Source organism: Aotus nancymaae, unplaced genomic scaffold (genome assembly GCF_030222135.1).
Source record: "Aotus nancymaae isolate 86718 unplaced genomic scaffold, 86718_ANA_hifiasm-v0.15.2.pri h1tg000059l, whole genome shotgun sequence".
NCBI lineage: Eukaryota > Metazoa > Chordata > Mammalia > Primates > Aotidae > Aotus > Aotus nancymaae.
Genome location: NW_026988473.1, coordinates 6,254,522 through 6,267,450, shown reverse-complemented (window position 1 = coordinate 6,267,450; position 12,929 = coordinate 6,254,522). Strand labels below are relative to the sequence as shown.

At 42.9% G+C, this 12,929-nt stretch overlaps 1 protein-coding gene across 3 annotated transcripts in view; it reads right to left on the bottom strand.

Moving 5' to 3' along the window:
- Positions 1 to 12,929, bottom strand: part of PLAAT3 (phospholipase A and acyltransferase 3) — a 44,505-nt gene that overhangs the window by 22,839 nt on the left and 8,737 nt on the right. The window contains exon 1 of one of the 3 annotated variants that reach the window (XM_021673027.2): positions 3,653 to 3,679. The exons of the other annotated variants lie outside the window; for them this stretch is intronic. Within the exon in view, the coding sequence (XP_021528702.1) occupies positions 3,653 to 3,664 (12 nt within the window). The 5' untranslated portion in view covers positions 3,665 to 3,679. Of the gene's footprint in view, positions 1 to 3,652; positions 3,680 to 12,929 lie in introns of those variants that run through there. 3 annotated transcript variants of the gene reach the window in all.

Sequence of the window (12,929 nt, the reverse complement as noted above, 5' to 3'; positions counted from 1 at the left end):
TGATGGAGAATTGATATCAGTCCCCAGCAGTAATGCCCCCTGGCAGCTCAGCCTGACACTGAAGTGTGTGAGTGCACATTGAGTATGTGTGTGAGGGTGGATGCAGGAGTGTGAGACTATGTGTGAGTGTGAGTATGCACGTGGGAGGGAGTGCGTGTGTGAGAAGGGGAAGGTAGGGAGGGCACAGTAAATGTTCTCAGCCTGTTAGGGGAGCATGGGGCAGAGTTTGAGAAAACTTCAGAGAGGTTCACGATCATGTCCATTCAACATTATACACATCCCAGCATCAGAACTTGCACTAAGTGCTGGGGGAGGGGGAGTTCTGACTCTCACCAGAATCAGGGGTGACAACCTTCTCTGGTCCAAGCCAACTTTAAACACCTTTAATGAGCAAAGAAATCAAGCTTTTAGAACACCTAGAGACACAGCCCATCAGAGGGTGTTCTGGCCCCTTCATCTTTTGCTGGAGTCTTCAGCTACAGTTAGGGCTGAATTGCCCTCAGAACAGTGAAGATATGGGGTGGGGGCTCTGGCTTGCTTGTACCTAGGGGCAGATCCGTAGGGGTATGCCCACATCTCACCACCAAGCTTGGTGGGCCTACCAGAGAGATTCCATCAAGGATGAGGGATGGGGGGACTCATCCTTGGATAACCTCTCCTGGGCACAAATGATGGGCAGTGGGTAATAGCCAATCACAATTCTACAAAGCCTACAAAGGAGGGTCAAAGGCCAATTCGCTTATTATTTCACAGAAACATGAAAACTACAAACAGTTAGCACATGTGGCAGGGAATTTTACAGATAAATCATGCTCTTTTGTTGCAGTAAATACAATTTACCTTCCAAAATAGAGGGCACCCAGTTCTTACTAAGAACCTATTTCAGAACAATGGACAATGGTCATGATTTATGAATCCCATTGTTTTCCAGGAAAAAAGGAGTATTGATTGTTTGGGGGATTCAAGAATCCCAAAAAGAAATTTAAACAGGGATCTCCCCAAACAGACAAGGACATAAAGACTGGGCAGGTACCCAGCCCTGAGGGAGGCTGCAGGTTGGAAAAGGAGGTGGTGTGGACATCAGTAAGACCACGTGGAGTAATAAGCAGCCGGCAATGTGCAGAGCCAAGGAGCTCACCTGCTCCACATAAATACCAATGAGAGGAGCCCTCACATAGAACTTGCTGCTTTTTTTTCTTTTCTTTTTGAGACAGGATCTCATGCTGTTGCCCAGGCTGGAGTGCAGTGGCACCATCACAGCTCACTGCAGCCTCAACTTCCCCAGGCTCAGGTCATCCTCACACCTCTGCCTCCCGAATAGTTAGGACCACAGCTGTGCACCACCATGCCTGGCTAATTTTTACATATTTTTAGTAGAGACAGGATTTTGCCATGTTGCCCAGGCTGGTCTCAAACTCCTGGGCTCAAGGGATCCTCCCACCTCGGCCTCCCAAAGTGCTGGGATTACAAACATGCACCATCACACCCGGCCCCATGCTGCATTAATTCAGGACTTATTACAATGACAAAAAATAATTTACAATATTACAATAGTTCACGCAGAAAAAGTATTCTGTTATCCACCAAAAAAAAGAGTGAAAAAGTCGTACCCAAAAAGCCACATACTGTATGCTCCATCTATGCCATTCCAGAACAGGCATAACCAGAGCACGGAAAATTGATCCAGGATTGTCACAGGGGTTGAGGAGAGGGACTGACTACCAAGAGGCATGAGGGAATTTCAGGGGTAAACTTTCTTTTATTTTTATTATTTTTTATTTTTTTAGAAACAGAGTCTCTCTCTGTCACCCAGGCTGGACTGCAATGGTGCAATCTTGGCTCACTGAAACCTCCACCTTCCAGGTTCTAGCAATTCTTCTGCCTCAGCCCCTTGAGTAGCTGGGACTACAGGTGCATGCCACTATGCCCCGGCTAATTTTTTGTATTTCAGTAGAGACAGGGTTTCACTGTGTTGCCCAGGCTAGTCTTGAACTCCTGAGCTCAGGCAGTCCACCCACCTTGGCCTCCCAAAGTGCTAGGATTACAGGTGTGAGCCACCGTGCCTGGCCCCTTTACTCTTCTACATCTTGTCTGTGGCAACAGTTCTGCAATTATACATGTTTATTAAGACTCAAAGAAGTAAACACTGAAAGGGTAAATTATAACAATTTTTTTAAAGAATCTAAATTTTAAAAATAAATAAAAATTAAACCAAATTTTAAATAATTTTTAAATATTTATTTACAGTTTGGAAGGAAAAAAGCTCTGATTTTTTTTTTTTTTTTTTTTTTTTTTTTTGACATTCAGCCAAATGGCCTGTTCTTTGTAAGGGCAAGAGATACATATTTCCAGGTCGGGCGTGGTGGCTCACATCTGCAATCCCAGCACTTTGGGAGGCCAAGGCGGGTGGATCACCTGAGGTTGGGAGTTTGAGACCAGCCTGGCCAACATGGAGAAACCCTCTCTCTAGTAAAAATACAAAATTAGCCAAGCGTGGTGGCAGGTACCTGAAATCTCAGCTACTCAGAAGGCTGAGGTAGGAGAATCACTTGAACCGGGAGGCAGAGGTTGCCGTGAGCCAAGATTGCGCCATTGCACTCCAGCCTGGGCAACAAGAGTGAAACTCCATCCCAAAACAAAGAGAGAGAGATACATATTCCCAAGTACAACATATAATTATGCTCATACTTCACTCAAGAAAACTTTGCTTTGAAAATGAAGTAAAAGACAGTGGGCCTCCCATGGAGAACTACACACTAGTGAGGAGCAAGGACTCGATGTTCACATGGCAACTTGGATATCTCTAAAAGACACTGCTGAGTGGAAAAATGGGGATGAACTCTGTCACACAACGCCACTTATATAAGTTAAAGATACTCGGCCAGGCGCAGTGGCTCACACCTATAATCCCAGCACTTTGGGAGGCCGAGGCGGGTGGATCACCTGAGATCAGGAGTTCAAAACCAGCCTGGCCAACATGGTGAAACCCCACCTCTATTAAAAATTAAAAAATTAGCTGGGTGTGGTGGAGGCCCTTGTAATTCCACCTACTCAGGAAGCTGAGGCTGGAGAATTGCCTGAACCCAGGAAGTGGAGGTTGCAGTGAGCAGAGATCGCACCATTGCACTATAGCCTGGGTGACAAGAGTGAAACTCTGTCTCAAACAAAAGAAAAAACTCCGTCTCAAAAAAAAGAAAAAAAAAAAGGGAGGACACAGTGGCTCACTCCTGTAATCCCAGCACTTTGGGAGGCCAAGGCAGGCAGATCACTTGAAGTCAAAAGTTTGAGACCAGCCTGGCCAATATTGTGAAATCCCCCCACCGCCCACCGTCTCTACTAAAAATACAAAACTTAGCTGGGCGTGGTGGTACACACCTGTAATCCCAGCTACTTGGGAGGCTGAGGCAGCAGAATCACTTGAACCCAGGAGGCGGAGGTTGCAGTGAGCTGAGATCACCCCACTACCCTCCAGCCTGAGTGACAGAGTGAGATTCTGTCTCCAAAAAAAAGAATGATTAAAGGGAACTAATAAATACACAAACACACAAGAGGGCGGGTCTTGTAGGGACCAGCAAGGACAGGGTGCTATGAACTGAAGATATAAATAATTCACCTCTATCGCTAAGATCCACCTAGAAAAACAAGTACTTACCATTATACGCATCACCCATCTCAGCTGAATCAAAACTAAGAATGCAAAAGCTCATGTTCTAAATTTAGAAGTATAAAAACTGCAGTTCATGGGCCAAATTTGGACCTCTGCCTGTTTCCATCTGGCCTGACTGCAAGCTAAGAATGGTTTGTACCTTTTTTTAAGATGCGTGGGGGAAAAGTCAAAGGAGAAATAGTATTTTGTGACACATGAAAATTATATGAAATTCAAATTTCAGTGTCCATAATGCTTGAGTGGAACACTGCCAGGCGCATACATTTACACTGCATCTGTCCTGATTCCTCTCTACAACAGCAGGGTTGAGTAGCTGTGACAGAGACCATATGGCCTGCAAGGTCTAAAATGTTTACTATCATGGCCACGTGCAACGGCTCATACCTGTAATCCCAGCACCTTGGGAGGCCAAGGCAGGCTGGTCACTTGAGGTCAGGAGTTCGAGACCAGCCTGGCCAACTTGGTGAAACCTCGTCTCTACTAAAAAATATAAAAATTAGCCAGGTGTGGTGGCACGCTCCTGTAGTCCCAGCTACTCGGGAGGCTGAGGCATGAGAATCTCTTGAACCCAGAGGCAGAGACTGCAGCGAGCCGAGATTATGCCACTGCACTCCAGCCTGGACGACAGAGCAAGACTCAATCTCAAAAAAATAAATAAATAAATAAAAGAAAAGAATAAAATGTTTACTATCTGCCCCTTTACAGAAAAAGTTTGCTGACCCCTATTGTAAAAGAGCCTACAGTGATTCCAGGAATGCCACTGCACTGCCTCGTCAGGCCGTTTTCTGTTCCAGGAACAAAATCAGGGCCAGCAGAGTGCCTGGGAAGGGAACTACCTCCTCCACGGCAAAGTTCAGGGGACCCGCAGCCCACGCAGTGACCAAGGCTCTCCCACGCAGCTCCCACAACAACAGTGGCAGGGCTGAGACTGCACGCACGGGATTTCAGAACAGAAAGCCTTTATCTCTCCACAAAAGCAGCGTTACAAAAAGCTGCATAGCAACCATTTCCCTTAGCAAGCAAACTAGGAGCAATTTCTGGTCTCTGAAATTCAAATTTAAAAAAAAAAAACCTGGGGCTGAGTGTGGTGGCTCACACCTGTAATCCCAGCACTTTAAGAGGCCGAGGCGGGTGGATCACCTGAGGTCAAGAGTTCGAGACCAGCCTGACCAACATGGAGAAACCATGTCTCTACTAAAAATACAAAAAGTTAGCTAGGCATGGTGGCACATGCCTGTAATCCCCAGCTACTCAGGAGGCTGAGACAGGAGAATCGCTTGAACCTGGGAGGTGGAGGTTGCAGTGAGACAAGATCATGCCATTGCACTCCCGCCTAGGCAACAAGAGCAAAAAACTCCATCTCAAAAAAAAAAAAAAAAAAAACCTGGATGCTGGGCTTAATACCTAGGTAACAGGGTTGATCTGTGTAGCAAACCACCATGGCACACATTTACCTATGTAACAAACCTGCATATCCTGCAGTTCCACACCCTGGAACTTAAAACTTGAAGAAAAAAAAAGAAAAGAAAAAAATAACCCAAACAACTATCAATAAGGACTAGTTAAGTGAATTATCCTATATCCACACACACACACACACACACAGGCATTAGGGAGAGCAAGGTGAATTTACATGAGCAGACATGGAAATATTAATTGAGAAAAGCAATTGAAAGACATTATTATTCCATTGTTGCTTAAAATATCTTTAGGCCAGTCATGGTGGCTCATGCCTGTAATCCCAGCACTTTGGGAGGCCGAGGTGGGTGGATCACTTGAGGTCAAGAGTTCAAGACCCCCTGACCAACATAGCAAAACCCAGTGTCTACTCAAAATACAAAAATTAACTGGGCAGAGTGGCACACACCTGTAGTCCCAGCTACTTGAGAAGCTGAGGCAAGAGAATCGCTTGAATCGGGAAGGCAGTGGTTGCAGTGAGCTGAGATCCCACCACTGCACTCGAGCCTGGGCGACAGAGCAAGACTCCATCTCAACAAACAATTTTTTTATACATTTATACATAAAATGTATTATACACTACATATGAGTTAAGGAAAATAACCAAGCTGATGTATATTGCATGCACAACAGTGAGTGGTTGGGATTCAGGAACTTTTATATTCTATGTTATGTTATTTTATTGTTTGAATTTTCATTAATATGAATTACTTTGACAATAAGAATGTTAAAAAGTATTTAAAGGGGAAAAATTACTCATGTTGATGGACTTGCAGTTTTTAAGTTGGGAAATGTAGATATCATCTGTTGCCAAACCTAATGAAACTGTCTCTCAATTAAGGGTATCAATTTTCTTTTTGATTATTTTCTAGGCCAGGTGCAGGGGCTCACACCTGTAATCCCAGCATTTTGGGAGGTCAAGGAGGATGGATCATTTGAAGTCAGGAGTTCAAGACCAGCCTGGCCAACATGGTGAAACCCTGTCTCTATAAAAAATACAAAAATTAGCCATGCATGGTGGTGTGTGCCTGTGGTCCCAGCTACTCAGGAGGCTGAGGCTGGAGAATCACTTGAACCCAGAGGCAGAGGTTGCAAGACTGTCTTAAAAAAAGAAGAAAAAAAAAAAAGGTTGACAACAAAAAAGAAAGAAAGAAAAATTTTAAAAAGTATTTTATAGTTTTCCAAAATGTTTAAATAAGTATGTGTTCATTTTAGAATCAAAAATCAAACTAAGACTTGACAAAACCAGTGGTAATCCATACTATCACTATTATGTAATAACTAAATACACACAAGCAAAAAGACTAGAAAGGTCTATAGCAACATGCGAATGGACATTCCCTCTGGGTGCTAGGTGCTAGGGCTGTGCATGGTTTTTGGGATAACTTTTGCTTCCTTCTGTTTTTCTACATATTCCAGGTCTTCTGCCATGAGTATCGTTAAGTTTACAGCATGCTTCTGAACATTTTATTGTGAACAATTTTCAAACATTCAAAGTTGAGGCCGGGCACAGTGGCCTGTAATCCCAGCACTTTAGGAGGCCAAGGTGGGTGGACCACCTGAGGTCAGGAGTTCAAGATCCGTCTGGCCAATTTGGTGAAACCCCATCTCTGCTAAAAATACAAAAAAAATTAGCCAGGCATGGTGGCACGCACCTGTAATCCCAGCTACTTGGGAGGCTGCGGCAGGAGAATCACTTAAACTGGGATACTGAGGTTGCAGTGAGCCCAGATTGCGCCACTACACTCCAGCCTGGGCAACAAGAGCAAGACTCTGTCTCAAAAAACAAAAAAGGGGATTCCGCCAAGATGGCTGAATAGGAATAGCTCCAGAGCACAGTTCCTAGCAAGAGAGACGCAGAAGGCAAGTGACCTCCACATTTCCAACCGAGGTACCAGGTTCATTTCAATGGGACTGGTTGGACAGTGGGTGTAGCCCAAGGAGGGCAAACCAAGGCAGGGCAGGGCACTGCCTCGCCCCAGAAGTGAAACTGGCCAGTGGATCAGGGACTTTCCCCACCACCCCCACCCCGCCCCGCACTCCAGTTCAGATACTGTGCTTCTCCTATGGCCTCTGCAACCCACAGACCAGAAGATCCCCACCAGCGCCACGAGTTATCAGCACACATCTGAGCCAGTGCCTCAGGTTGTCGGCACAGATCTGGGCGGGCATTTTGACTAGCACCAAGAACACCTACAGGACAGAGCTACTCACTCCCCAGAAAGAGGGGGAGCTGAAAGCAGGGAGACAGGTGATATGGCTGGGTGCGTCCTACCCATGGGTCCCACCCCCAGAAAGACCAGCAAACCGAAGCCCTCTCGCTTTAGAGTTCTACAGCCAGCACACCAGTTTGAACTTGACCAGGACGATTGAGCTCGGTGGGGGGAAGGGCATCTGCCATTACTGAGGCAGGTCTAAACCTACCTGTGTAAACAAAATCCAGAGGAAGCTTACACAGCAGCTGGACTGAGTCTGTGACAGCCCAACAGTGCCTCTGTGGGCAGACAAGGAACAGACTGCCTCCTCAAGTGGCTCCCTGAACCCTGTGTATAACCAAAAAGACACCTCATGCAAGACAGCTCTGGCTGACACCTGGTGGGTACCCTTCTGGGACAAAGCTACCAGCGGAAAGACCAGGCAGCAATCCTTGCTGTTCTGCAACCCTCACAGGCGATTCCCAGGAAAGCAAGGACTGGAGTGGACCTCCAGCAGTCCTACAGCAGAGGGATCCATTAGAAGGAAAACTAAGAAACAAAAGAAATAGCTTCAACATCAACAGAAAGGACGTCCACTCAGAGACCCCATCAGAAATCACCAACTTCAAAGATCAAAGGTAGATAAATCCACAAAGATGGGAAGAAACCAGTGCAAAAAGGATGAAACCATCAAAGACAAGAATGCCTCGCCCCCACCAAGGGAACACAACTCCTCACTAGCAAGGGAACAAGGCAGGATGCAGAATGAGTTTGACGAACTGACAGAAGCAGGCTTCAGAAGGGTAATAACCAATTCCTCTGAGCTAAAGGAACATGTTCTAACCCAATGCAAAGAAACTAAAAATCTTGAAAAAGGTTAGACGAAATGCTAACTAGAATAACCAGCCTAGAGAAGAACACAAACAACTTGATGGAGCTGAAAACACAGCACAAGAACTTCGCGAAGCAAACCCAAGTTTCAATAGCCGAATGGATCAAGCAGAAGAAAGGATATCAGAGATTGAAGATCAACTCAATGAAATAAAATGAGAAGGTGAGATTAGAGAAAAAAGAGTGAAAAGAAATGAACAAAGCCTCCAAGAAATATGGGATTATGTTAAAAGACCTCATCTACGCTTGATTGGTGTACCTGAATGTGACAGAGAGAATGAATCCAAGCTGGAAAACACTCTTCAGGATATTATCCAGGAGAACTTCCCAATCTAGCAAGGCAGGCCAACATTCAAATCCAAGAAATACAGAGAACACCACAAAGATATTCCTCAAGAAGAGCAACCCCAAGGCACATAATCATCAGATTCACCAGGGTTGAAATGAAGGAAAAAATGCTGAGGGTAGCCAGAGAGAAAGGTTGGGTCACCCACAAAGGGAAGCAGTGGATCACTCAGCAGAAACCCTACAAGCCAGAAGAGAGTGGTGACAATATTCAACATCCTTAAAGAAAAGAACTTTCAACCTAGAATTTCATATCCAGCCAAACTAAGCTTCATAAATGAAGGAGAAATAATATCCTTTATGAACAAGCAATTGCTCAGAGACTTCACCACCAGGTCTGCTTTACAAGAGCTCCTGAAAGAAGCACTCAACATAGAAAGGAGCAACTAGTACCAGCCACTCCAAAAATGTACCTAATGGTAAACAGCATTGACACAATGAAGAAACTGCATCAACTAATGGGCAAAACAACCAGCTAGTATCAAAATGGTAGGATCAAGTTCACACATAACAATATTAACCTTAAATGTAAATGCACTAAATGCCCCAATCAAAAGACATAGACTGGCAAATTGGATAAAATGTCAAAACCCATCAGTGTGCTGTATCCAGGAAACCCATCTCACATGCAAGGATACACAAAGGCTCAAAATAAAGGGATGGAGGAAGATCTATCAAGCAAATGGAGAGCAAAAAAAAAAAAAAGCAGGAGTTGCAATCCTAGTCTCTGATAAAATAGATTTAAACCAACAAAGATCAAAAGAGACAAAGAAGGGCATTACATAATGGTAAAAAGATCAATGCAACAAGAAGAGCTAATGATCCTAAATGTATACGTGCCCAATACAGGAGCACCCAGATACATAAAGCAAGTTCTTAATGACCTACAAAGAGACTTAGAGTCCCACACAATAATAGTGTGAGACTTTAACACTCCACTGTCAATATTAGACAGGTCAATGAGACAGAAAATTAACAAGGATATCCAGGACTTGAACTCAGACCTGGACCAAGCAATCCTAATAGACATTTACAGAACTCTCCACCCTAAATCCACAGAATATACATTCTTCTCAGCACCACATCACACCTACTCTAAAATTGACCACATAATTGGAAGTAAATCAGTCCTTAGCAAATGCAAAAGAATGGAAATCATAACAAACAGTCTCTGAGACCACGGTGCAATCAAATTAGAACTCAGAATTCAGAAACTAACTCAAAACCGCACAACTTCATGGAAACTGAATAACTGGCTCTTGAATGTTGACTGGATAAAAAATGAAATGAAGGCAGAAATAAAGATGTTCTTCGAAACCAACAAGAACGAAGACACAACATACCAGAATCTCTGGGACACATTTAAAGCAGTGTCTAGAGGAAAATTTATAGCAATAAATGTCCATATGAGAAGCAAGGAAAGATCTAAATTTGACACCCTATCATCAAAATTGAAACAGCTAGAGAAGCAAGATTTTAAAAAAACTCAAAAGCTAGCAGAAGACAAGAAATGACCAAGATCAGAGCAGAACTGAAAGAGATAGAGACACAAAAAAACCCTTCAAAAGATCAATAAATCCAGGAGCTGGTTTTTCAAAAAGATCAACAAAATAGACAGACCACTAGCCAGATTAATAAAAAATAAAATAGAGAAGATTCAAACAGATGCAATAAAAAAATGATAAAGGGGATATCACCACAGATTCCACAGAAATACAAACTGCCATCAGAGATTACTACAAACAACTCTATGCATATAAACCAGTAAACCTGGAAGAAATGGATAAATTCCTGGACACTTGCATCCTCCCAAACCTAAACCAGGAAGAAGTCAAAACCCTGAATAGGCCAATAATAAGGACTGAAGTTGAGGCAGCAATTAATAGCTTACTAATCAAAAATGCTCAGGTCCAGACGGGTTCACAGCCAAAGCCTACCAGACATACAAAGAGGAGCTGGTACCTTCTGAAAGTATTCCAAACAATCCAAAAAGAGGGAATCCTTCCCAAATCATTTTATGAGACCAACATCATCCTGATACCAAAACCTGGCAGAAACACAACTGAAATATAAAACTTCAGGTCAATATCTATGATGAACATCAATGCAAAAATCTTTGATAAAATACTGGCAAACCAAATGCAACACCACATCAAAAAGCTTATTCATCAAGTAGGCTTCATCTCAGGGATGCAAGGCTGGTTCTATATACACAAATCTATAAACGTAATCCATCACATAAACAGAACCAAAGATAAAACCCACATGATCATCTCAATAGATACAGAGGCCTTTGACAAAATTCAACAGACCTTTATGCTAAAAACTCTCAATAAATTAGGTGTCAATGGAACGTATCTCAAAATAATAAAAGCTATTTATGACAAACCCACAGCCAATATCATAATGAACAGGCAAAAACTGGAAGCATTCCCTTTGAAAACTGGCACTAGACAAGGATGCCCTCTCTCACCATTCCTATTCAATATAGTATTGGAAGTTCTAGCCAGAGCCATCAGGCAAGAAAAAGAAATAAAGGGTATTTTATTAGGAAAAAAGAAAGTCAAATTGTCTCTATTTGTAGATGACATGATTGTATATTTAGAAGACCCCATCCTCTCAGCCCAAAATCTCCTTAAGCTGATAAGCAACTTCAGCAAAGTCTCAGGATACAAAATCAATGTGCAGAAATCACAAGCATTCCTATACACCAATAACAGACAAACAAAGAGCCAAATTATGAGGGAACTCCCATTCACAATTGCTACAAGATAATAAATTATCTAGGAATACAATTAACAAAGGATGTGAAGGACCTCTTCAAGGAGAACTACAAACCACTGCTCAAGGAAATAAGAGAGGATACAAACAGATGGAAAAACATTCCATGCTCCTGGTTAGGAAGAATCAGTATCATGAAAATGGCCATACTGCCCAAAGTAATTTATAGATTCAACACTATCCCCATGAAGCCATTATTGACCTTCTTCACAGAACTAGAAAAAACCACTTTAAACTTCATATAAAACCAAAAGAGAGCCTGCATAGCCAAGACAATCCTAAGCAAAAAGAACAAAGCTGGAGGCATCACGCTACCTGACTTCAAACTACATTACGAGGCTGCAATAATCAAAACAGCATGGTACTGGTACCAAAACACAGATATAGACCAATGGAACAGAACAGAGGCCTCGGAGGCAACACCACACATCTACAACCACTGATCTTTGACAACCCTAACAAAAACAAGCAATGGGGAAAGGATTCCCTGTTTAATAAATGGTGTTGGGAAAACTGGCTAGCCATGTGCAGAAAACTAAAACTGGACCCTTTCCTTACACCTTACACCAAAATTAACTCCAGATGGATTAAAGATTTTAAACATAAGACCTGACACCATAAAAACCCTAGAAGAAAACCTAGGCAATACCATTCAGGACACAGGCATAGGCAAGGACTTCATTACTAAAACACCAAAAGCATTGGCAACAAAAGCCAAAATAGACAAATGGGATCTAATTAAACTTAAGAGTTTCTGCACAGCAAAAGAAACAATCATCAGAGTGAACTGGCAACCAACAGAATGGGAAAAAATGTTTGCAATCTACCCATCTGACAAAGGCCTAATATCCAGAATCTACAAAGAACTAAAGCAGATTTATAAGAAAAAAAAAACATTCAAAAGTGAGCAAAAGATATGAACAGACACTTTTCAGAAGAAGACATTTATGAGGTCAAGAAACATGAAAAACTGCTCATCATCACTGGTCATTAGAGAAATGCAAATCAAAACCACATGGAGATACCATCTCACACCAGTTAGAATGGCAATCATTAAAAAATCTGGAGACAACAGATGCTGGAGAGGATGTGGAGAAATAGGAACACTTTTACACCATTGGTGGGAGTGTAAATTAGTTCAACCATTGTGGAAGACAGTGTGGCAATTCCTCAAGGACCTAGAAATAGAAATTCCATTTGACCCAGCAATCCCATTACTGGGTATATATCCAAAGGATTATAAATCATTCTGTTATAAAGACACATGCACATGTATGTTCATTGTGGCACTGTTTACAATAGCAAAGACTCTGAACCAACCCAAATGCCCATCGATGATAGACTGGACAAAGAAAATGTGGCACATCTACACCATGGAATACTATGCAGCCATAAAAAAGGATGAGTTCATGTCCTTGGTAGGGACACGGATGAAGCTGGAAACCATCTTTCTCAGCAAACTGACACAAGAACAGAAAACCAAACACCGCATATTCTCACTTATAGGCAGGTGTTGAACAATGAGAACACATGGGCACAGGGAGGGAAACGTCACATACTAGGATCTGTTGGGGGCTGGGGAGCTAGGGGAG